The sequence below is a fragment of the Eulemur rufifrons genome, chromosome 7 (assembly GCF_041146395.1).
Source record: "Eulemur rufifrons isolate Redbay chromosome 7, OSU_ERuf_1, whole genome shotgun sequence".
NCBI lineage: Eukaryota > Metazoa > Chordata > Mammalia > Primates > Lemuridae > Eulemur > Eulemur rufifrons.
Genome location: NC_090989.1, coordinates 161,619,703 through 161,646,419, shown reverse-complemented (window position 1 = coordinate 161,646,419; position 26,717 = coordinate 161,619,703). Strand labels below are relative to the sequence as shown.

Here is a 26,717-nt window from a genome sequence, read left to right as displayed (position 1 = left end):
GGAAGTGTAACATGACACCGGGATCACTTCCCGTAAAGGACACCCTGACAGCAGAGGCGTCCCCAGGTGGCAGCTCGCCTCCTTCAGTGGAGAGAAGGAACGTGACAAGCCACTGCCCAGGTGCTTTCAAGCCAAGATCTGCCAAGGGGCCTCCACTCAGAGTACTGTCTGGATTCTGCCCGGGATGGCTGGGAGCTCCACTGAGGGGCCCCTGTCCAGCACACGCCTCTGCCTCTTCTGAGAAGGAATCTTGTAAACAGAACCCAGGACTCTGGGTTCAGCTGAAAGAACCACCAAGTCACAAAGGCCTTTCAGGGTCTCAGCACCTCTGGTCCCCTGGGAAGCAGGGCCTGGTCCCCTGCCTCTGGCCTGCTTTACCTCTCCCACCCCCCACCAGGAAACAATCACTTTGTTCTTGGGCAAGAAGCACTGGGCCCAGCCAGTGCTCCCCCACAGGCTGTGAAAGCCAAATCATTCTGTTTCCCTGGGGTTTGATAAATCACTTCAGGGAGGTGCAGGGAAATCGGGGTGATCCACACAAGAAGCGCAGTACCAGCATGATAAGAACTTGATTATTTTCTTGGGGGGATACAGGGAAGATCCAGGAATCTGATTTTAGCCACCGAGAAACCTTTCTTTCCTGCCCAGCCTCCATGGGAGGCCTGCCTCTCCCTCAGACACACTCAGCACGAAGCAGAGAGTAACACCGGTCCCGTTTGTCTGTGGAAGGAAAGCCGACTGCTGCTGCCTTTTTTCATCTTAAAGTCTGAATTTATGGGCCGCAGCAAATTTACATAGTGCCTGCCACAAATCCCCACCCGTTCCCCTATAGCTTGAATGCCAAAATTCCACCCTGTGTTCCAAATAACTCCAACCCCTTTGGTTGCCTTGATATCTGAAAGGAAATTCCAGAAAAATTGACTGGCATGGCAAAAGCTGACCAGCCTTATGAAAATACCCAGAAAGGTGACCCATTTAGTCAAAAGAGCTTTCAGATCTCCATGAGAAAAGGAATTCAGGCCAGCATAAAGGGCCTTCAGAGAGGGAGAACAGGAGTGTTGTGTTAACACCCAGACCTTTCAACAAGCCAGCCCTGCTATGGCTGGGAGGCTGAGCACTGAATGGGCAGGACAGACCAGCTTTCTCTCTCAGGAGGCGGAAGCCCTGGGGGAACACAAGTTTGGCTCTGGCAAACAGAGCTTCATGCCATGGTGCACAGCAAGAGGCCTGCCCATGAGGCTGCCTGAAGATGAGCAGAAAAGGCACTTGCTTGGATTAGAAGCAAGTTGCCCACTTGTGCCAGGGCAATGGACTGATCAAGGCTGGGTGCCAGGCCTGAAAAGCAGGGTTCAGTTGCTCAGCTCACCAGCAAGCACAACCCAGCACACCCTCCCATGGGTTAATGTTTAAAGGTAGCAGAAGGAAAGGATGTGGGTGAGGTCATTTCTGATACAGCACAGCTGTGCCAATGTCCACTGTCACCAAGGAACTCCTGGCATAGCTGACTCTCAACAACAACTCCCCTCCCCGCCACTACACACACACACACCTGCCCCACAGGATGCAGGACCACAGCCAGGAGGAATTCCAGGGGCACCTCCTTCCTCACCTCTGGCTTGCAGGCCTCCAAACAAAGCCCTGCCCAACTCCCCCAAAGCAACCTGTAGCTGGTCCTTACTACCCAGACCTGCAGTGACATCCCTACCCCTGGGAACCAAACTAAGGCAGGGAAAGAACTAGAGAAAAGTCCCCAGAAACTGCAAAAAAGGCTCTAATCAAAGCTCCATGGTGTTGGAAAGGTAAGGCAAATGGGCCCCAAAGTTTTGTCCTGTAAAAAGAAATTTCAAGTTCACATTAATCAAGCTCAAATGAGTACAGTTTCAAGCAAAACAAATTAAACAAAAACCCAAAGCAGCAGAAACACTCTCACTCAAATCCTCTCACTACAATATATCTATTTTACTGTACAAAATGTGGAACTCAACTTTGACATGAAAATACAGCATGATGCAGGCAGGCATTATGCCTGACATGTGGAGTGAGGCAGATTGGAGCCTCAGTTTTCTCATCTGTAAAATAGAAATACATAAAAAGCCACTAGCTTTGCAGGGTTTGTAATGAGGATTACAAGCAATAAAGGTAAAGCACCCGGGACAATGCTCAGCACACAGTGGCCACGAGAAATATTAGATATTGTATTACACAATGAATGTGCAACACCTCAACATTCAGTATACAGCCAGCATCATCACTATGCATTCTTGGCACCTAGAACAGCCAAGGAACATGGAGGAGGAGAAAAGTCCTCCTTGCAAGCTTTTTACCTGCACTGCTTAGAAATGCCAGGTTTTGATAAAGGGGGAAGAGAGGAAGTCAGATGCTTTGTCAAAATAACTAGTCTTGCAGGCAGTCTTGACTAAGTGAAAAACCAAACTGTTTCTTGCTTATAGTACAAGAAAATCTTGGCCAAAGACATTCTACTACATGAGGACTGGCCAAAACTGTTCTTTGGTAAATTTTGTAAATACAGGACAATGTGCATAAGTAAAATCTCATTAAATTATTTTTATAACTAAACAGTTTGCAGAAGAGTTATGACAACCATCTACAATTTATCAAATGAACTCATTTAAGGCAACTGCTATAAGGCTCTTAGAAGAAAGTCAGTAGCTTCATGTATAGCTCACCATTTTTCTTGCTCCCCACCCCCACAAAAGAAATCCAGATACTAAGTGGGCATGACTAAAATATCCAGTAGTTCTACCCTTTATTCCACGTATATCTACTCTCAACTACTGGCTCATAAAGAGAACCATTTGGTTTCCTAATCATCTATCCCAAGAAGCTCTCTCCCTACTACATGGACTCAGTTTCCCACAAAAGGTGAGCTAGGCACCTTAAAAATACAAGACCACTTCCCAAGACCCTGAAAAAGAAGGCACTCCTGTTTATTATACAATAACGTAAGCCAATTTAGTGATTATTGAGTTCATTTAATGAACAACTAGATTTACAACAGTAATATAAGATGGTTTCTAGAAGAATGTCGTGAAAGGCAATTGTAATCATTATAAAAGCAGGAAATAGCACCCATTTAGACTGAAATGGTTCATTCCATTGGATTTATTCATTTAGTTAAACTTATGGTTGGAGGAAGTGGTTATAATTACAGATCTGGCTTCTCAATTAAGATAATAAAAAATGGGGCTGGGCACGGTGGCTCATGCCTATAATCCCAGCACTCTGGGAGGCAGAGGCAGGAGGATCACTTGAGGTCAGGAGTTTGAGAGCAGCTTGAACAAGAGTGAGACCCTGTCTCTACAAAAAATAGAAAAATTAGGCAGGCATCATGGCATGATCCTGAATCCCAGCTACTAGGGAGGCTAAGGCAGGAGGATCTCTTGAGCCCAGGAGTTTGAGGTTGCAGTGAGCTATGATGACACCACTGCACTCTAGCTGGGGCAACAGAGAGAGACTCTGTCTCAAAAAGAAAAAAAAAAAAAAAAAGGTAATCAAAAATGAAATTTAATGCAGAATAATACCATATGGAAAACAAACTAAATACAGAAACACAAGCCCTCAGGGGCCTCCAAATGGGGCATATGCACCCCAAGAGCATACAAGATAATCCATTAGAGCCGGGAAAAACCAGATCTTACATTTGGATTTGCTATCTAAAAAGAAACAAAACCATACTAATATTTAATGTACAGATAGATAGTGGTATTAATATATGTATATAGTCTATAAATATACATATATGAGGAAGGGGCACATACAAAACTTTTCACTGATAGGAGTTACTGGAGTAACATTTGGGAGACTTCCCTCCGCCCCAGGCTAGATGATCTATTTCAGCTGGGTTCACCATCCAACTCTAAGCTCAAGGAGGACACCTGGTAGGCAATCTACAGCCTCAAAAACCCTTTGTTAGCCAGCACTGCCTACCTCTCCATTGCCCCTCTGACCTCCAACCTGACACTCTTCAATTCCTGTGTTCACCTAGCTAAATATCTGTTCACCTGCCTAATTCTAGTCAGGCTTTAGGTCTCAGCTTAAAGGTCTCTTCCTCAAGGGAGCCCTCCAGATTGCCCACCCCAGCCTGGGGGCAGGTGCTCCTTCTCTTCCGAGGGCTTGGCCCCTAGACCCGTGCTACTCACAGCGGGGTCCACAGACAGCAGCATCCGGAAGCTGGTTGGAAATGTAGAATCTCAGCGTTCACCCAGCCCCACTGAATCAGACCTGCATCATTAACAAAGTCCCGGTGACTTGTACATGCCTGAAAGTTTGAGAAGCCCACCTCTGTATGGTACTCTCGATACCTGTCTCTTCTCCCCACTGAGCAGCGTGTGGGGCAAGCAAGGGACACAACTCTCATTATTCCTGTGGTCCTACCACCTGGCACAGGGCCTGGTTCAGATTTGGCCTTTCATATATTTGTGGAATGAGGAAAGGAAGAAAGAAAGGATTTTGGGAGACACCTACATCAGAGGTTCCAAGCTGGGGGAAGGGAACAGCTAACATACCAGGCGACAGCAACAGGACTCCAAAAACATCCAGACTGGCCAGAGAATAGATGCAAGGCAAGACAAAGTCCTGGACCCAGGTTCAAAAGCACAATGACATTAATAGGGATAATGCCAGCATTGTGCTATAATTTAACCTAATCAAATATAATGCCTCCAGCAACTCTACGATAGGAACTATTATGCTCCTCCATTTTACAGAGGGGAAATAGAGGCTCCAAAAGGTTAAGGTAGCCGACCAGAGGTGCACAGCTGGTAGGGGGCAGAGTGGGGACTAAGAACCCAGGCAATCTAGCTTCAGACCCGGGCCCTGAACCATTAGGCTGTGTCTCCAATAGTCTAGGCTGTGCTGACCGGGAGGCTGTTTGTAGGTAAAGCAGGGTGACTGGTACTCTGGACCATAGAGCCACTGGAGACAGGACCTAAAGGCTCCAGGAATCTGCAGCCCCAAGGAACAGGGCAGCCATCATCAATTAAGCCAGCAGCCCACTCCATGACACCCGCTTCACAGTGCAAAACCAGGACCCGAGAGACTTAATTTGGCTCCAAATCAAAGCCCTCCTTCAGCACAGACTCTCCAAGAACGAAGGCGGCTGCTGACTGGCACGCTGGCTCCACTGTTGCTGGAGGAGCTCCGCAGAGGCCCAGCCACCATCTGGAAGTGATTTGGCCCAGAGATTCCTGAACAGGGTGGGAGGTTGGAATGACCAGCCGCCTGAAGCTCCCTGTCCAGCTTGGAAACAAAGCTGGTGTGAATGGGCCCCAGAAGCAGCCGTAACATACCAGGGGTCATCCCCCTCCAAGGAGGGGACATCCTCTAGGCAGTCCAAAGCCATATTTTAGCAAGTAGGATCAACATTAGTCAACCAAGCTGGTCTCCCCCATGGCGCTGATTTTAAATGCCCTTTCAGCATGCAAACCTCTCCAGCATACCTTTTAAGAATAGTATTAGACACTACCTCACTTAGTTAACAAGCACTCACATAGCACTCACTACGTACCATGAACTGTTCCAAGCACTTTAAAAAATATTAATTTGTTTAATCTTCATAATGACCTTTTAAGGAGGTAGTTATTATCCCCATTTTAACGATAAGGAAACCAAAGCACAGAGGTTTCTTAACAGCTACTTAGTGGCAGGTGGGATTTGAACCAAGAATCCTTGCTCTTAACTACTGCACAAGATACATCTCACACTAATGTGCTACCTTGTTGCAAATGGCCAAGAACTTGTTAATTCTGACAAAGCATGCCACTTTGCTACTTTTTAAGCACTCTTTCTGGCCCAAAAGACACTGGCATTTGCTACCTGGGTCAGGAAAGAGCAGAACTTAGGGTTATGTGTAAATTGTTTTGCTAGTAGTGGGACAAAAGGGAGAGGAAGGAAAAGGGCCGAGTGGAGCAGTGACCCACCACCCTGGAAACCCTGCCCAGTGACCCAAAGTCTTGGGAACACACATTCCTCCTGCTCTGGTGCTGGCCTGGTGCAGGTAAGTAAACATTAGGGTCAGAGACTACATCCTCCGAAAGGGGAAGAATTCCTTTCTCTAAAAGACCAAACCAAAACACACCACCCAAACTTCCAGGCAGGCTTGATTGTCATTCTTGGGCTAGGAGACCCCCTTTTTCTCCCAGTTTGCTGGGCTGCCCAGTGTCAAAAAGGTTTCTGGAAAAACAAGTAAATAAAACTGCCAGCTCCTGGCAAACAACTAGAATTAAATAAGCTGAGGCCTCACTATGAACTGCCCAGAATGTAACAAGAAACTTAAGAAATTTTTCAACTTTTGGATGGAGCCTAGGATGGACCCACCTTACAATGAACCACCACTGTGCATAAATCGCCAGCGTTGTCTTTCAGTGAATTCTAGACAGAAAAGCCACAGCCCTCTGGCGGCTGTCTAACTACCGCGTATATCCCAGAGCTGAGCTGGGTGCACGTACACAGTTTGAATGACTCTCACAATGTATATTGTTGGGCGTTATCCAAAGCAAACAAAACCCTGTATTCATTCAATGATACCTTCCCTGATTATGGAGCAAAACATCAACCACTGGGTAGCAAGAAATCTTAAAAAAAAAACACCCACCAATGAAGACAGAGTAGCCATTCCTCAACAGTTTCAACACAAGAGGCAAACTGACTCCACTCAATTCCTGAGGCCCTTAGTACAGCCCAGAGGATTAATCCTGTCACTCACGACATCCCTGTTTTGTCCAAAGCTAGAGGTTCAGAATGTGGGTATCAGCCACCACCCCAATACCCTACATTTGCAAAACCTAGTGTTATAGGGACCCTCTGATGGGGGTAGAAAGGTTGTATTTGACTCATCCCTGAAACTGGAAGGCAAGTCAGTGAAGACTCAAATTCAACAGCCGGGCAGACCTGGGTTCCAGGCACCATTTACTCACTAGTGATGGTCACCTCCGCAAGTTACTTCACTCTTGTTTCTCATCTTGAAATAGGGATAACAACATTAAGAATGACAACAGTAATAATAGCAACCATTTTCTAAGCCCTTGCCATGTGGCTGGGACACAGCGAAGCCATTAACCCTTCCAGTGACTTGCGGAAGCAGATCATTCTAGGAAAGGCAATAATTGCTATCAGTCGATGATTACCACGAGGATTCAACGAGATGATCAGAACACACTTAACACCTAGTGGGAGCCCCCAAATTGGAGCTAATATTAATGTCAGCACAATGCAACATAACATATGCCGTGAATAGGTGAACCCGAAGTCCAAGCTAGAGGTGACTTTTTTTTGAAGGGCCATTACCCAGAACAGCCCCAGAAGCAGAGGGAAGAGGCCCCGGGCTTTACCCAACAGAAGCCTGCACTTGACCAGACTGCGTCTGATCTCCAGAGGCTGGAAAACCTGTTTGCTGTGAGATCTTTCTGGAGAGCAACGAGGCAGCCAATGACAGCAGTCATAAATGTGGTCACACCCTTTGACCCAGGAATGTCACTTGGGGAATATAATCCAAGAAATCATTAAAAAGGAAAACAAAAAAATAAAAGAACGCAACTTGTGGTAGGAAGAGGTCCACAGGAAGAAGCTGCCAACAGCCCACAGGCGCACAGCAGGCCAAGGGGAGCTAACCCTGGAATGTGGCATAATGGGAGGCATTAAGGCCTGGGGGGGTTCAGGAATGAAAATCATCAGGACCGAGGAGAAAAATGTAAGGGACCAGACAAAGCCCACAATGGCACTCACAGCTCAGAGCACTGATGTGAAGCCGCACTCAAAGCAGCTGCTGCCTCTGTAAACAGTGGGGAGTTAGGCACTCCGGGAGTTTCTGGAGCTGTGGTTTTGGTTTGTTGTTGTTTTAAAAACATTTCATGTCATATTTGGATATTCCTGGTTTACTTTAAGTTTCTTTATTCAGTTAATTATATAAATACACATTCTTAAAACAAAGAAGAATGGATCCAAGTTGAGCACAGCCAGACCTTGAGATTCCTCAGAGGGGAAGCTGGTTTCTGAAAAGTGAAGAATTCTGAGGTTCTCTCTCCCCAGTATAGGAGGTGGACCCCCAAAGGAAGAAAACAGATGCCACGCAGATTCCCTCTGCTGGGAAGCCACACTTGGCTGAGGTGGGAGGGGGCACCACTGGGAGGTCAGCTGGGTGGTAGCAGCTGCCTGGGCCCAGGAAGCAGGAAGCAGCCCTACCTGCCGGCACAAGTGTGGGGGAGGGGAGAGTGAGGCTCAGCCTAGAGGGAATCCCTTTTCCACTGGAGAAAGTCCCAGCAGCCACACCCATCTCTCTTTCTTCCTGCCACTGGGGTCAGTATAATGACCTGGTTTCCTCAGGAAGAGAAACCAAGACCCAGGCCTGGGTCAATCCCTGGTCCTCCTCAGGAAGAGATCCCAGATCCAGGCCTGGGCAAGAAACACACACACACACACACACACACATGCACACACAAAACGTAGGTGCACACACATTCTCTGCATACATGCACACTCTGCATACTCATGCTATGTACACACAAACTCACTTTGCATATGCACATACTACACACACATGCTGTGTGTACACACACATTCTCTGCACACACGTCCACATGCACACACACACACACACACACACACGCTACAAATCCCTTGCGCCTATTGTCACAGCCTACACACTCAGCAGCTTTGTGACCCTTTGGAAGCCCCCAACTACCTCAGACCATAAGTGAGATTTCATCCCCATTCTTCTTCCCCAGGAGTGGGAGAGGGACTCCCTCCCTCCCTCCCTCCTTTAAGGAAGACCCTGGGGTGAGGAGGGTGGGGAGAGGAAAACAAAGCCTCCTTCTAATTGTCACCCACTTCCTTCAATTCTCAGCGGGACCCTACTTGCCTACTTGGCAGTCTTTGGGCAAGTCAATAAACCCTCTGTCATATTTGGGTCATAAATAGGTCTAAACACCCTAGCTCGCAGGATGTCTAAGGACCGAGATAACTCTAAAGGCAGCCAGCACACAGAGGACACTGGGTGGGCTCCCTACAAGACAGCAATTACTATTGTCACCACCATCACTATAACTTTGGCGGCAGAGAGTGGGCTCAACCCGCGGCGCCTGGCCAAAGCTGAGCTGGGAGTAGAGGGAGCGAGAAGGACACACCCCCGCGGCTCCCCTTCCAACCTCGGGTCCCACACCCATTCCGGCGACGGCGGGGGTGGGGACTAGGTCCTGGTCTCCACCTGGGCGGGGAAGCACTAGGCGCAGAGAACGGTTCCTCCCCAGGTCTCCCCGCCTGGCCTCCGAGCCAACGCCCATTAAGCGGCTGCAGGGGGCACCGGCCTGGGCGCAGCGGGACGAGCGCTCTGGGGAGCTTCTGACTCCAGGGCCCGCCCCCGAGGACAGCAAACGAGGGTTTCCAGTCCCCTAGCTCTCGCAGGGGCGCCCCAGGCGCAGAGAAATGCCACATTTCCACTTCTTCTCCTGCGACTCCAGCCCAAGTCCTCAACCCACAGCCACCCCGAGGCGCACGGCGTGGAGCGACCACACCAACACAGGTCCCACCCTACGGGATGGCACGGGGGAGGGGACCTGGGTCCCCTACGTCTCCATCTGTGGGGACAACTCCCCCTCGCCTCGATGGTGAGGGTGCGCTGCGGGGAACCCTCGCCTTCCGTGGAGGCGGGACGGTACACCAGCCGGCGCCTGGGCCCCGGCCAGAGAACTCACCGATGGACACGAGCTTGATGCTCTCACGGTCCAGGAACTCGAGCGCCACGGACACGTTCTCGAGCTGCATCTGGCGAAAGGTGGGACGCTGGTGGTACTTGCGGTACATGCGCTTCTGACTGAGCACCTCCAGCAGCGCGATGAGCCGCAGCCCGTCGCTCAGGTCGGTTTGCAGGTTCCCGATGCGTTTGTTCACGCACTTGAGGTGCTCGTTGCACCAGCGTGTAAACGTGTTCTGCTGGATCTTCTTCCACGGCGCGTCCTCCGCCAGGTCCTTCTCGGTCACCGGCATCCTGGTGGCCGAGAGAGCGCAATGCGCAACGAGCTGCCGGGAACTAGCGTTAGGAAGCCCAAGGGCCGGGGGAGCGAGAACCGAGACTGAGCAGGAGCGGGTTTCGAACTTGCTGCTACCCGAGCCGCGGCCGGGGCTGCTCTGTGGTTGCCCGCCCCTGGCCGCGCGAGGCGCCTGGCCCCGCGCCTGCGCGCTGAGCCGCCCCGCCCCCGAAGTCCCGCCCAGTCCCAGCCCTCCCGCGGGAGCTCCCGGGCCACGCTCGCCCCCTGCCGCCCGAAGCGGGCACTGCACCCCACGGCGTCCCGGGACCCGCGCTCCACGCCCACCACCGCAGCAGGACATCGGCTGATGAAGGAAAAAGCCGCCCGGTCAGGCCAGAGTGAGGGAGCCTGCGGAGGCGGGGAGCGGGACAGAACGGATGGGGACCGCGGCGTGGGTCTTGGGGAGGGGGCTGCAGGTCGGGGGTTCTCCATCAACCTGTAGATTCAATGACGTTCAGTAAGGGTTAGTTCTGAGCTCCTGCTGTGTACCAGGCATTCTTCTCAGAGCCTGAAAACCAATGGTAGATAAGACAAATTTATTCCCTAACCTCAAAAAGTTCATAGCCTAATGGGAGAAAAAAGTATGAAATCAACCATGGCCAACAGCTCAGTAGTAGCAGTAAACATGTGCAGTAAATGCTTGCTATGTGTATTGGTTTCCTTATTGCTACTGTAACACCAAAACTTAGTGTCTTATAAAAAACACAAAGGCTGGGCGCGGTGGCTCACACCTGTGATTCTAGCATTCTGGGAGGCCAAGGTGGGAGGATCACCTGAGGTCAGGAGTTCAAGACCAGCCTGAGCAAGAGCGAGATCCCAGTCTCTACTACTAATAGAAAAATTAACCAGGTGTACTCGTGTACACCTGTAGTGCCAGCTACTCGGGAGGCTGAGGCAGGAGGATCTCTTGAGCCCAGGAGTTTGAGGTTACAGTGAGCTACGATAAGCCACTGTATGACTCTGTCTCCAAAAACACAAATTTACTATCATGCAGTTCTTTTGTTTTTTTTTTTCTGTCTTGCTCTGTCGCCCAGTCTGGAGTGCCATGGTGTCAGCCTAGCTCACAGCAACCTCAAACTCCCAGGCCCAATTGATGCTCCTGCCTCAGCCTCCCGAGTAGCTGGGACTACAGGCATGTGCCACCACACCCAGCTAATTTTTTCTATATATATTTTAGTTGTCCAGCTAACTTCTTTCTATTTTTAATAGAGACGGGGTCACTCTTGCTGATGCTGGTCTTGAACTCTTGAGCTCAAGCAGTCCTCCCGCCTCGGCCTCCCAGAGTGCTAGGATTACAGGCATGAGCTGCACCCAGCCTATCTTGCAGCTCTGTAGGTTAGATGCCCATGCAGGTCTCCCTGAGCTGAAATCAAGGTATTGACGGGATGCATTCTTGCCTAGAGACTCTAGGGAGGAATCTGTTTCCTTGCTTTTTCCAGCTTCCAGAAGCTGCCTGTGTGCCTTAGCTCCTGACTCCTTCTTCTGTCCTGAAAGCCTGCAATGTCAGGCTGAGTCTTTCTCACATTGTCATCTCTCTGGTTCTCCATCGTCACGTTTTCCTTTAATTCTTTTTGTTTGTTTGTTTATTTTTTCCCCCTCTGTTGCCCAGGCTGGAGTGCAATAGCTCCCTCATAACTCACTGCAGCCTCGAACTCCCGGGCTCAACTGATCCTCCAGCTTTAGCCTCCCAAAATGCTGGGATTACACAGAGACTGGCCCCTCTAACTGCCTTAAGGACCCTTGTGGTTACATTGGGCCAATTGGTTAGTCCAGGATGATTTCTCTATTTTAAAATCAGCTGATTAACAACTTTAATCCTATTTGCAACCTTTATTCCCCTTTGCCACGTAAGGTGACATTCACAGTCTGGGAATGCACATCTCTGGGGGCCGTTATTCTGTGCCCGCACTGTATATGGAACACCTGCTCTGTACTCATCAGTTCCCGTGCGAGGTGCTGGGATGCGGCAGACTCAGACCGGGTCTCTGTTGTCAAGAGCCTGAATAATTATAACACCTAGCATTTCTCAAGCACCTGCTGCCGGCCTATGCAGGGGCAGTGCTAAGCAATTTCCTTGCTATTGGCCCCATTTGACAAGAGGTAACCAAGGGGTTGAGTGACTTGCCCAGGCCACACAGCACTATCAGAACTGGCATGCAAGTCGGTAAGGGAGGCACCAACCAGAGAAGGGGCTCCCTAGGACCAGAGAAGGGGCTCCTAACCCAGGTTTGGGGGAGGGGTTCAGGGCAGGTGGGCAGGTGAGGAAGAGGGTTTGGGCAGGGTAGAGAGCAAGCCTTCCAACCCTGTGGGGAGGGGCTGGCCGGCGTGTGGGTATAACCAGTCTGTATAGTACAACAAACGCTGAAGCACTTTGTTCAGACAGATTAACTGACTCACTGGAAACGCTCACAACAGCCTGGGGAAGAGAGTATGTTACCTGGCCCCGGTCCATAGTAGGGATTCAATAACTAGTCATGCGTCTCTTAATAACCGGGGCACATGAGTGCACGTACACGAACACAGATGGTCTAGCCTACTACACACTTAGGCTAGATGGTATAGCTATGGCTCCTAGGCTACAACCCTGCACAGCATGTTACTGTACTGAACGCTGTAGGCAATTGTGACACGATGGAGAGTATTCGTGTGTCTAAACATATCTAAACACAAAAAAGGCACACTAAAAGTACAGTATAAAAAAATAAAACATTGTACATCTGTACAGGGCACTTACCATGAATGGAGCTTCCAGGACTGGACGTGGCTCTGGGTGAGTCAGTGAGTGAGTGGTGAGTGCATGTGAAGGCCTAGGACATTACTGTACATTCCTATACACTTCATAGACACTTAGGCTACTCTAAATTTACAAAACAAGTTGTCTTTTTTCAGTAATACATTAGCCTTAGTTTACTGTAACTTTTTTACTTTATAAACTTTAAACGTTTTTTAACTTTTTTAACCTTTTGTAATAACTCTTAGCTTAAAACACAAACATGTTATACAGCTGTATAAAAATATTTTCTTTTTTATATCCTTGTTGTATAATCTTTTTCCTATTTTTAAAACTTTTTTTTTTTTAACTTTTTGTTAAAAACTAAGACACAAACACACATATTAGCCTAGGCCTCCACAGGGTCAGGATCATCAATATCCCCATCGTCCACCTCCATATCTTGTCCCAGTGGAAGGTTTCCGGGGCAACAACATGCATGGAGCTGTCATCTCTTATGATGGCAATGCCTTCTTGTGGAACACTTCCTGAAGGACCTGCCTGAGAGTGTTTTATAGTTAACCTTTTTTTTTTTAATAAGTAGAAGGAGTACATTCTAAAATAACAATCAAAAGTAGGCTATAATAAATACACAAACCAGTAACATTTATTATCAAGTATCATTGTCAATGGCACATATGTGCTATACTTTTATATGGCTGGCAGTACAATAGGTTTGTTTACACCAACATCACCACAAACACGTGAGTAATGCATTAGGCTATGACGTTCAGGCATGGAACGACAGTGGTGTGTGCATGCATGACTGTATGTGAATGCTCATTCCCCTCATTAGTGATTAAGTGAAGAGATTTCCTGGAGATCAGCTGGTAAGGACTAGACAAAGCTGGACTTAAACCTGGGTCTAACTCCAAAGGCTGTACTCTGCCCACAGACCCCCTTGTGATCCCCCAGCCTGGAACATGCCTTTGTCCACACAGTGGGCCCCTGAGCAGCAGAGTCACTAGAGGCAGAGTTGGTACCTTCTGCCTCCTCGTGCCCAAGGCTCCCAGTTCCTCATACTTCCCTCCACCTACACTCATCCATCAAAACTTATCAGCCGGTGTCTCACTCCCTGGGGGAGCTCCTCCCTGCAAGGTGAGACTGCAGCTAATGTGATTAACTCAGCCCAATCTGCAGCTGTTTGTATGCTAAGGTTCCCCTTTAAGTGTCATTTAAAAAGTACAAAGAAACAGGTAAAATTAATTACAATAATATATTTAACCCAATATTAAGGTGACCAACAGTCCGGATTTGCCGAGGACTAAGGCATCTCCTAGGATGCAGGCCTATCAGTGCTAAAACCAGTACAGTCCCTGGCAAACCAGAACAAGTGCTCAAAAGCTGCCTTTGTCTACTGGCGGCTTTCCTATTGGACAGTGCAGGGACAGAGATATACTTGGTATTGGAATCAACCAGTTAATAAATTGGAGACCCATAACGCTCTCACTAGGGTCCTGACCTTGAGACCTCCATCTTGTATGTGAAACCCACTTCCACAATTCAGGAACCTCAGCTCTGTGCGAGGGGTCTCAGGTGAGCCCCCATTCTGTGGTTTCTGAGCATCCTGGAATCCATTATTACAGTCAGGATATTCATAGCAGTAAAAACAGTAGTAGTGATAATAATAATAATAGAAGCATCCATTTCTCAAGAAGTACTGGCATTATCTCATTTAATCTTCACAAGAACCCTAGGAGGTGTCAGATCCCCATTTTACAGGTAGAGCAACTGAGGCTGAAAGTGGAAGTCATATGCTTAAGGTCACAGAGTGGCAGAGCCTGGATACTTAAAAAGGCTATAGTCACGAGTAAGAGCAGGGACCTGGAGCTGCCCTGACTTTGTTGCCTTTTCTATATCCTACAATAACATTATATCTTCTAGGAGTTTCTGATACATGAGAAACAGTGGGTTATATAGCACTTAGCATTTAAGTATCTGGTGAGGGAGCTGATACTACCATTATCATTATTGTTACACCTTTGTGAGTGAACATCCAAAGAGTGCAAGCTGAAAGTTCCAGATTTAGAAGCCCGCTTTCCAAAGATAACAGAGATGAAGAACCAGGACTTTCAAAATGAATTTATGTCCTCCCCAGGGCGGGGCCCCAGGAGCCTTCGCCCCAGGGCGGGGACATTCTCGGTTGTAATTTTACACCAGTGTACACACCCTGCCAGCAAGAAAGAGAAGCGAAATATAAGTGAGAATATTTGCTCTGCCTCCACCCCCTGGAGGAAGAGGAGCTGGTTTCTCAGCAGCTCAACCCCCATCCGCCAGCCCCAGCTGTGAGAGTCCCGGGCCATCTGGATGGGGCACTGGGAGAAAGCCCACTCTGGTGGGAAGAGAGGCAGTGGCAAAGGGCAATGGCATTTTGCAGGTCCAAATTCAAAATGGCCCCACCAGCCAGCCCTGTCCTGAGATGAGGCAGGGTTGCTGGCAGACAGGCCGCTGGAAGAAGTCCCTGGCCTTTACCCCAACCTCCCGATCCCAACCAACCGGCTTCGGTGGAGTTCAGAATGGGCAGAGCAATGTCCGTGAGAGCCGTTCTTTATTGCCATTGACTCACACGGTGGTCTGAGTGGGCTTATCTATTAATATTTTCTCTCCTTTGATCCTCACAGCTCTAGTAAGTGCCACTTCCTGGTGCCAGGTGCTGAGCTAAGCATCTTAACATGGGTTATCTTTTTAACCTTCTCAACAACACAGCGAGTGTCATACAGTGGTCCCCTTCTCTGCGGAGGACACGTTCCAAGACCCCCAGTGGATGCACCAAACCGGGGAGAGTGCCAGAGCCTGTATCTACTATGTTTTTTCGCTCTGATAACTGAGAGGGCTACTAAGTGACTAATGGGTATGGACAGCGTGGGTGCACTGGACAAAGGCATGATTCACGTCCTGAGCAAGACAGAGTGGGACAGCATAAGATTTCATCATGCTACTCAGGATGGCCTACAATTTAAAACTTATGAATTGTTTACTTCTGGAATTTTCCACTTAATATTTTCAGATCATGATCGACCACGGGTAACTAAAATCACAAATAGTGAAATCGCTGATAAGGAGGAACCACCGTGCTGTTATCGTCATCTTCATGTTACAAGCTGGGAAACTGAGGCTCAAAAAAAAGTCACTTCCTCAAGGTTTTATAGGCATCAAGTGTCAGAATCTGGATTCGAACCCTGGTCTAACCAACTTGGGAAGCCAACTCTGAAGGGTGTGGAACCTGCAGCCTCAAGGCCACACGTGGCCCTTCAGATCCCCGAGTAATCCAAACTTCACAGAACAAATCCCTTTATTAAAAGGATTTGTTCTGTAAAATTTGGATTCAGTCAAAAGACTGCTCTCCAGGATCCAGAAGGCCACATGTGGCTCCAGGTCCGCCCCTCTTCAGTCCCTGAGAGCTCTCAGCCGGAAGTGCCCACAAGCACAACTTGCCTGGCTGTGATAAAGGAAAGAAGGCGGTGGGGCGGGGCGGGGAGACAGGCCGGCTGCGGGCTGGACCTCCCCACACTGGCCTTCCCAGCCCAAGGGGCAATCCCAGCCAGAGCAGCCCGAGCACCCACCCCAGCCTGGCTGGGATCACACACACATACACACACACACACACACACACACACTTTGCAAATGACTGGGCCCTCTTCCTCCAGCCACTCTGGCTTTCACTTCTTTAGATTTATGTGTGAGTCTGGGTTGTTTTTTTTTTGTTTGTTTCTTGTGTTTTAACTACAGACAAATACCCCAGAGCACTTTCCTGCTAAAGAAGACTCTGTCTAGCTACTGCTCACCTGGCAAAGCCGGTCTGCCTTCCAGCTGGGACAGACCTTCCCCTTTGTGCATGGCTTTCTGCTGACAGAGCCCTTTTCCACCCTTATCTCATCTACTCCTCTGCCAGCCAGGATTAGGATCATTATTCTCAGAGCGCTCGAGGACAGAGACTTTTTATCTTTATCGCGATGGTCTAAAAGAGGGGAGGCATTTGTGAACTCACTGAATTGCCATGGAGCAGGGACTAACCCGTTGTTCAGGAAGGTCAAGTGACTCTCAAGGTCACACAGTGTCAGGGTCAGAACTCAATCTTAGGCCTTCTGACTCCCAAACCTGTTCTCCAGTGCTCCAAGATGTACCTTCAGGATGTTTATTGCAGCACTGTTTATAACAGCCTAAGTAAGTGTCCCCCACCAGTGGGCTGATTACCTGCACTACAATGTCGCTCCTCAAAGTGTGGTCCCACCAGCAGCAAGGGCATCACCTCGGAGTGTGCAGAATCTCAGGTGCCACCTGGATCCACTGCATCAGAAGCTGCAGTTTAACAAGATCACCCCAAGTTGATTCATGGGCTCGTTCGAGTTTGGTAAGTATTGCCTTATAGTACATTCATCAGATGGACTACCATGGCACTTTTAAAAAGAGTGTGATGGATCCATGTAGACGGATCTTAGAATTTATTAAGTGAGGGGAGAGAAGGAAGCAAGTTACAGACCAACATGAATTCATACAACTCAATTCATGCACACATTTCAAAAATAAAAATAGCACTAATATGCTGGGCATGGTGGTGTGCGCCTGTATCTCAGCTATTCCAGAGGCTGAGGTGGGAGGATCTCTGGAGCCCAGGAGTTTGAGACCAGCCTGGACAACAAAACAAGACTCTGGCTCTCAAAAAAAAAAACAAAAACAAAAACAAAAAACTTGCATTAATGTATGTTAATACATGCATAGAGCTGGATTAAGTTGCTGACCAGCCATGTAGCTTCCCAGGGTGCCAGTCTAGAAAGAGAGCCAAAACAGCACTGGAATACAAGGAAACATGGTGCCAGTTCATTAATTCAGGTGTTCACGTGGCACGGACCTGTCATAACTAGTGATCAGAGGTACAAAGTACCCCTGTGAGAAACTAAAACCCTCCCCTCTCCCAGCACTGGAGGACAGCTGGGTGACAGATTCTCCCAGGTCTTTGGTGATGCCAGCTTAGTCCTTGGCCAGGGCTGCGTGCTGCCAAGACCTACTGATTGGGAGGGGCATCACCTGAATCCTGTGCCCTTGAAGACGACCCCCAAGAAGCTGACTGGTGTGGACAACTACAATTCCAGGACAGTTCCAAATAAATTCAAGGCCAGCTTATATTCTGTGCCTGTAATGAATCCTTTATTTTGAAAAGAAAGAGGAATGTTATTTTTTATTAACAGAAAATCAGTTTCTCCACATTCTGCCTAAATAAATCTTGAAGAAGTATTTTTGAAATATCAAGTTGAGGGAATGCCAACTTATGAGTCTGTCCAAGGCACCTATGTGTCTCAGTGTTGTTCTGTATGTGGATAAGGGAAAAAAAAAAAAAAAACTCTAGAAGGATTTATAGCAGTGAACCGGGGCAATCACTAGGAGGTAAAATTACAAGAACATTTACTTTCTACCTTAAGGACTATTTCTACACTAAATGTTTCTCTAATGTATTTTAAACATATACTGTTGGTAGGAATGTAAAATGGCACACCCACTTTAGAAAACAGTTTCTTAAAAAGTTAAACATATACCTATCCTATGATCCAGCCATTCCACGCCTAGGTAACTACCCAAGGGAAATAAAACCATGTGTCTGTAAAATGACTTGTACTTGGATGTTCATTCCAGTTTTATTTGTAATTGCTCGAATCTGGAAACAACCCAAAGGCCCATTAAAAGGGAAGGGATGGACAAACTGCAATGCATCCATGCAATGGAGCAGTGCTGGGCAATGGCAAGAAAGGCAGGTGTGGCTCACGCCTGTAGACCCAGCACTTTGGGAGGCTGAGGCAGGAGGATGGCTTGAGCCCAGGAGTTTGAGAACAGCCTGAGCAACATAGTAAGACCCCCATCTCTACAAAAAGTAGAAAAATCAGCTTGGCGTGGTGGTGGGTGCCTGTAGTCCCAGCTACTAGGAGGCTGAGGCAGGAGGATCGCTTGAGCCCAGGGAGTTTGAGGCTGCAGTGAGCTATGACTGCACCCCTGCACTCTAGCCTGGGTGACAGAGAAAAACCTGTCTCAAAAAAAAGAAGAAAAGAAGAAGAAGAAGAAGAAGAGAGCTACCTACTGATGCACACAATAACATAGATGAATCTCAGAATAATTACGCTAAGTGAAAGGAGTCAGGCCAAAAAAAAAAAAAAAGATTACATACGGCATGATTTCATTTTATATAAAATGCAAAGTAATCTACAGGGACAGAAAGCAGATCAGTGTTTGCCTGGGGATGTAGGGAGTAGGCAGGGAGAGATGGAAGGAAGAGATTACAAAAGAGTACGAGGAAACTTTTTGGGGTGATGGATATGTTCACCATTTTGATTGTAGTAATGGTTTTACAAATACACACACACTCACAGATACACATACACTCCTCTATATATGTGTATACATACATGGGTGGGTGTCAAAACTTACGAAATTGTACTCTTTAAATATGAGCAGTATACTGTATGTCAATCATACCAAAAAGAAAGAAAGAAGGAAGGAGAAAGAGGGAAAGAACGAAGGAAGGAAAGAAAGAGAAAGCGAGAAAGAAAAAAAGAGAACAAGTCTCTTTTACTTGTATGGACAGAAAAAAGTAATAAGGATAAATTCAAAGGCACACCCAAAAAAAAAAATGTGTGCTCTTTCACTAAACAACATGTTTGTCTTCTAAATCTCCTGGTCTCTCCTGCTCATCGTGGCAGAGGATACGTGCACCAAGCGTGCTCTTTTCTTCAACTTATTTAAGAGTAGCTGCTCCTCTGTCTTCCCCACATCCTCCCTCAGGAGTAAATGAAGTGGGATCCACTGAAATGGAGGCAGATAAGGTTTCCTTACCACCCTTGTGCCTCAATGGCTGCAGCCCCTCCCTGCGGAGGTTACAGGCTGTGAGGAATGTGATGACATGTTTACTTTGGAGCAGACTTTAGCCAGTAAATACACTCTCAGCTCAGACCAGAATCAGCCCCAATAGGAGATAGGTTCTTCCAAAATAGCTAGAGATCAGTCCTCTCTCCAAACGCTGTGTCGGTCTTTAACAGAGAGAAGAGGGAAGGGGTTAGAGCCAGTACATAACATGTTTCCTTGATTTCCCTGGATCCTGAACTGGGAACACTCTTGGCTCCAGAAGCTGACCTGTCAGTAACAAGAGAACAATTACAACATGGCTGGCCAAGCTTAACGGGGTCTTGGTGGGTCTCCTGTTCTCCGGGTGTGAGAGGTTTGATTTTTTTCCCTGTGCTTCTGGGGTGATGGCTACGTTCACCATTGTCACCATTGTCATTGTCTGTTGGCTTGGATGGCTGACCAGCCATGGGATCATAGGACCAGAGGGAGGGAGTCCACTGGACCAAATGGCTTTCCAGAATGCAAAACTTCTCTAGTGATAATGATCATAACAACACTACCCATGTACTGAGCAAGTGTTTTATACCTATTGCCACATTTAATCCTCACATAAACCCATCAGGTAGGAGCTGAAGCCCAGAGGGATTAAGCAGGCAGTTAATAGGTCTGACTCCAAAGCCCAGCTCTGAACCTGCCTCCGAGGAAACCAGGGGAAGTCCAGGCATGGCAAGGACTCTGCACTCAGATCCAGGTTCAAATCCCTGTTCTGCCATGATGAGCTGTAAGGGAATAATAGTAATCACCACTTCACATGGCCGGTCCAAGCTCCTTACGAGGTAAAGTTGCTAACATGTTCTGGGCACATGGCAGGTGGCTAAGAAGTGATAGTGTCATCATCGACAGGAAGGATCTTCATCTAAATTTGCTCTGCGTTGATCCTACTGAGTCACAGTTACAGACCCTCACATGGTTCACGCCCTCACTTCCTCAAATCTCTACTCGAAAGTCCTGTTCTCTGTGAAGCCTACACCGGCCATCCCATGTAGATTGAAACTCTCACTCCTCCTTGGAAGCTCCCTATCCTCTGTTTCTCCTTGGCACGTATCACCTTCTAGTGTGTAGTGTGTCACTTACACACACTATACAGCTTATTTATCTTGTTTATATTCTGCTCTCTCAAATAGTTCTGTGCAGATATGCAGCAGGTGCTCAGTCGGTATTTGATGTTGCATGAGTGAATGAACCCTTGCTTGAGGGTTTAGACTGGAGTTTAGGGTCTGCATCTCATTAGTCCTGTGACGTTGATCAAGTTATTCCACCTCCAGGATCCTCACTTTCCTCAGTGGTTGAAAAAGAGCAATGACATCTCTGCTCCTCATATCGCTGGCAGAGCCTAAGGGAAAGGCAAGGCCACACATGGGAAGAACCCCCTCCAGATTCCTCCAGAAACATTTACTGACAGTCTGCTCCGTGCCAGGCAGGGTGAGAGGCACTGGGGGGTGCAGACATGCATCAGAAAGCCCCTGCCCTCCCGCAACCTGCCACCTAGCTGAGGCGACAGACATGTCAACAAATACAACCCAGTTGGGTAACAACTCTGTCTACAGCAACTTTTTATCAAGCGAAGCACTTTGCTTTGTCTTATGTAACCCGATAAGTTAGGTACCAACACCAGCCCTATTTTACAGACAAAGAAACTGCAGTTAGACCTTAAGAAACAAAGACTTACTCCACATCTAGGTATGTGCCCAAGAGAAATGAAAACATGTGCACACAGAAAGTGGTACACAAATGTTTATAGCAACATTATTCATATTAACCCAAATGTGGAAAGGACCCAATGTCCATCAGTAGATGAATGGATAAACAAAATGTGGTATAGCCATATAACGGAATATTATCAGCCATAAGAAAGAATGAAATACTGATACATGCTACAGCTTGGATGACCCTCAAAAACATCATGCTAAGTGAAAGACACCAAACACAAAAGGTCACATATTATATGATTTATTTTATATGATGCATCTGTAACATGCAAATCCAAAATGATGGAAAGTGGGATTCAAGGTTACCAAGGGGTGGGGAAAGACGGATGGGGAGTGACTACTTAATGGATGTGGGGTGTTTTGTGGGGTGACGAAAAGTTTTGAAACTAGAGCAAACTGGTGGTACAATATTGAGAATACAGTAAACACCACTAAATTGTACACTTTAAAATGGTTCATTGTATATTATGTGAATTTTACCTCAATTAAAAAAAAAAAAAGAAAAAAAAAACAGCAAACAGGCCTGGCACTGTAAATAGTAGAGGCTGGAATCAGGACCTAAACCCGAGCAGTGTGACTCAGAGTCTGTGATTTTAGTAACTGCAAATTTTAATTTTGGAATCATATTTGTCAGTTCTGGGATTTCCATTTGATCCTTTTTATAGCTTCTAGTTTTCTGCTGACATTTGTTGTCATCTGATCCCCCAAATGTGTTAACCATAGTTATTAGAATCCTACCTGAACGCCTGGGAGCCACTCCAAATTTCAGGCTCATCTTTTTGGAGCATTTCTAGGTGTTCTTGGCAGGAGGTTGCCCTGATACGCTTGCCGTGGTGAGAAGCAGGAAACATCTGCCCCACACCCTCACCTCTGCCGCAGCTCTTCTGCCTACGTGGATAAAGACTCCAAAATTAAAAAGTAAAACATGAAAATTCAGGTTGGTGAAAAACTATAGTTTTCAAAGTTGTGTTGTGTATTTACTTATTTTGGGGACATCTCTCCCTATTTCATTCCAAGAAATACGACACAGTATAACTTCTTAAGAAAATTAATCTTTCAGATAATGATACAAGCTCTCATGAATTAAGTGCTTCAAAAGGGCCTACTGTTTTAAGCATTTGATATGTATGATCTTACTTAGTCCTCAAAAAAGGATAAAAGCAGGCTTTGCCATTACTATAGCCATGGTTGAAGAAACCAAGGCCCAGAGAAGTGAAGACACTGGTCCAAGGACACACAGATTGTACAGCATGGAGCAGAGACACAAACCCAGGTCTGGCCAACTCCTAGGCCTTCCTCTTTCTGACCTAAGAGCAAGGAGTGAGTAATTTTAAGGAATCAGAGTATCCAGATATAGGAAGACAAGAAAGCCAGAAAAAGAAATGCTGATTCCAGATGGGAAATGGCAGCAGAGGAGGAAGCAGTGGTTTGGAAGCAAGACTGTTGAGTTCTGTTTGGGGGGCCCTGGCCTTGGGGATAGTAACTTACCTCTCTGGCCTCAGTATCTTCAACCATAAAATGGGACTGATGGAGGCACTTGTTTCCCTGGGCTTTTCCTAGGACTCCCCTCTCCAAGTGGAGCCTGAGACCTCCCTGTTGGGGGAGGTTTGGGTCAGGGAGAGGAAAACGGGGATGCAGCCTCAAGGCCAGGTGCACAGGGGCCTCAGCCGTCTCCTGAGGGAACCTAACTTGGATGCCAGCCCTGCCAGAGGGAGAATGAAGAGGACACTTTCCCAGGCCAAATGAAGAATCCCCTGCAAGCCCCTTTGTCTTACAGGGAAGCAGGACACTTGCCACACAATCACCCCGAAACATAAAGGGCTCAGGAGAGCGCCAGGGCCCTGCATGTCACTCAGTCACCCAGTCAATGCATGTTCATTGACCCCTTCCCACCTCTGGCAGCCAGGACTCTCCTGGTTGCCAGTGACAGAAACCCAGATAAAACTCTTACAGTGAAAAGGGGAAGTGATCATCGGTCCCTGTAACCAGACAGGCCCAGGCGTGGTTCAGGCACGTCTGGATCCAGGGCCTTCGTGACATCATTGAGATCTGCGCACTCTACCCTGGCCTCTGCCTCCCCTCCAGCTGGCTTCCCTCTCAGGCAGGCCCTCCCCACGCGGTGACAAACACGCCACCATCCACTCCAGCCTGAGCTCCCCAGCAATTCCTACAGGGAAAGAGCACCCCTTTCCCAGAACCTGCAGCAGGAGTTCTGCTGACCGTGGCCCAATCCCCCCGTCACAGGGAGGTGGCCTCTCACCGGCCAGCCCTGGATCCTACACGGGCCCAGGCACAAGGGGTGCGGCCAGCCACCCAGCTGCTGACGTGGGGAGGTGCAGACGACTGATTTACTGAGCCCTCAGTCTGTGCCAGACACCGTTTCAAGAGCCGTGGATATATTTAAACCTGGCACAATGCTATTATCCCCGTCGGGCAGGTGAGGAAACTGGAGCAGAGAGAGATTGAGTTACTTGCCCCAGATCACACAGCTGGGAGAGCGCCAGGCTGGGCCTCAAACTCAGACACTCAGAACCCCTCTTGTGCGATGATGGACCCTGCCGGGGTCAGGACGCCACAAGGCCGGCGTCCTCGTCCTCACTGCTGCCGTCCAGACCACGCTGCTCCCGCTCAGGCTGCGGGGGGCTGGCTGGTTACACTAGTTTCCTGAGGCTGCTGTAACAAATTGCCACACATTTCACGGCCTAAAACAACATAAATGCATTCTCTTACAGTTCTGGAGGCCAGAAGTCAGGGATCAGTTTCACCAGGGTACAGTCACGGTGTTGGCAGGGCTGTTCCTTCCGGAGACTCCAGGAGAGAATCCATTTCCTTGCATTTTCCTGTTTCCAAAGGCCACATGTGCCTCTAGGCTCACGGCCTTTTCTGCTGTCCTCACAGCCAGCAGTGCAGGCCAGGTGCGGTGGCTCACGCCTGTAATCCTAGCACTCTGGGAGGCCGAGGCGGGCAGATCGTTTGAGCTCAGGAGTTCGAGACCAGCCTGAGCAAGAGCGAGACCCCGTCTCTACTAAAAATAGAAAGAAATTACATGGGCAACTAAAAATATATATAGAAAAAATTAGCCGGGCATGGTGGTGCATGCCTGTAGTCTCAGCTGCTCGGGAGGCTGAGGCAGAAGGATTGCTTGAGCCCAGGAGTTTGACGTTACTGTGAGCTAGGCTGACGCCACGGCACTCTAGCCCGGGCAACAGAGTGAGACTCTGTCTCAAAAAAAAAAAAGCCAGCAGTGTAGCATCTTCAATCTCCTTCTCTCTGTCCGTCTGCTTTGTCACCACATGGTCCTCTGTCTGAAGGGCAGGAGGAGAAGAAGTTCCTCTTAGGGGACTGTTGTGATTACATCTGAGTGATCACCTCCCCATCTCAAGGTCCTTAGTCACATCTGCAAAGTCTGTTTTGCCATGAAAGGTAACACTCACAGGTTCCAGGATTAGGACAGGGACATCCTGAAGGGCCATTGTTTTGCTTACCGTAGCAGCAGAGTGTGCGGGCTCTGAGCCGGGAGACCTGCTTTTGAATCTGGGTAGCTCAGCCTCTACAGCTGTGTGACCAAGTGGTGTCACCTCCCTGTGCCTCAGAGCGCAGAGGTCAGGAGGTGAGCGTGTGTAGCAGTTTGAGGAACTGAAAGCAATTCAGCTGGCAGAGGACGGCGGGAGGGGAGGAAGCCCTTGGCCTCAAGCCCCAGCTCTGAGTCAGTTTCGAGCCTGTTAAATGGAAGTGATGGATGGCAGTCCCCACCTCCCGACACTGGCCGTCACAGGATTAGAGGAGTTAAGACTTGTGAGGTGCTGAGTGCGATGCTTGGCACAGAGAACGTGATCAGTAAATGTTGGCAGTCTGATAATGTCCCGAGTCCAGGATTCAAATGCAAGTCGTTTCTTTGGGAAGTGATCGCAGGAAGCAGGGGAGGTGGCAGGTGAGAAGGAAGCCACAAAGCAGCTGTCCCTGTGGGTGCTGGAGTGTGATTCTGCAGGGGACCGTGACAGCTGGTGTAGGCACAAGCTCTGAGGCAGCGGAAGGGCCAGGGAGCTGGGGTCTCACACTTATCATCAGTCTTTGGGTGCCGGCTGCTGGGAGGGGAGGGGCCACTCATTCCCGGCCCTTCTGGCCTTGTGTTCGAGCTCAGGCCAGCAGAGAAGGTTGCCAGTGGCTGGCGGCTGAGGTGAGGCAGGTGGTCACTGAGCGTGCACTACTGATGTCGCCATCCCTTCCTCCACCCCTGCCTGGGCCCTGATGCTTGGGGCCAGGATGGGTGACAGAGGGGCATGCTCAGAAGGGTGGGGCTCCTTCTGCCTTGGAAGTGGTAGGGCCAAGACTGAGGCCCAAGCCTTCTGGGCCCCTCAGAACAGTTGGGAGATGCTTGGGAACCACTTTTAACCAATTTCGTTGACTTTCTCCAAGATGCAGGTGCTGTCTGGGTCAGGCTGAAGTGGAGATATTAACAGGTCCAGGTGAGGTCGGCACCGCAGGTGGCCAAGAGGCTGGCTCAGCGGGCCAGCTCCTTAGGGGAGGGGAGGAGATGAGCAAGCTGTCTGTGGGCGAACTCCAGGGAACACCAGCCACAGCCCCTGCTTTGTGCAGGGAAGCAAAGGGGCGTGCAGGGCCCTGGGACGGTTGGCTCTGGAGGGCAGGGAGGAAGATGACCTTTTAAAAGAACATGGCCAAGGGACTGCCTAGTCCTGGGTGGAGGGCAGGGCGGTTGTGACTTTCTGAGATATTTTGGGCATGAATAATGCTCGGACTGTGCAGTGGACACAGAAAGGAAATGGGGAAGAAGTCTCCAGAGACAGGGAAAGGCCAGCTACCCCGAGGTAGCCAAAATTCGAGGCCTTACCAGGGTCTCCCCCCAGCAGTGAGGGAACCTGCTGGGGCCCCCGGGAACAGGGCTGGTTTGGACATCAGGCCGGAACTCTGGGCTCCTGCACACTCCCATCCACCCTGCACCCCTGCACCTCCCGGTCCTCCCTCCGCCCTGCACCCTGGGGAACCCGGCTGACGGAATGTGGCCAGTTGCTCAGAGCCTGGGATTTGGGGCAGATCTTGACCTCATCTGAGGCCTTTTTGGAGGAGCTACTCCAACCCTAGGACCCCCCCCCAACCCTGAGCCTTGGTAATGTGCACACATGATGTCCTCTGTCCTCTGAGAGGCAGAGGAGGAGACTCAGTGTTACCAGTTAGTCTCCCCAGTCCAGGGGAGACTGCGGTCAAGGTCCCAGCCTGGGTTCCGGTCCCAGCTCAGCCACCTGTGTGACTGGGCAGGTTACCTAACCTCTCGGGGCCCCCACTCCCTTCCTC

The 26,717-nt window shown here is 48.8% G+C and overlaps 1 protein-coding gene across 4 annotated transcripts in view; it reads right to left on the bottom strand.

Annotated features, from left to right (window-relative positions):
* FLNB (filamin B) overlaps window positions 1-10,122 on the bottom strand; it is a 129,430-nt gene extending 119,308 nt beyond the window's left edge. For all 4 annotated transcript variants that reach the window (XM_069475944.1, XM_069475945.1, XM_069475946.1 and 1 more), the window contains exon 1: window positions 9,708-10,122. In XM_069475944.1, the coding sequence (XP_069332045.1) occupies window positions 9,708-9,999 (292 nt within the window). In that variant the 5' untranslated portion in view covers window positions 10,000-10,122. The remainder of the gene's footprint in view (window positions 1-9,707) is intronic.
* Between the last annotated feature and the right edge of the window lie 16,595 nt (window positions 10,123-26,717).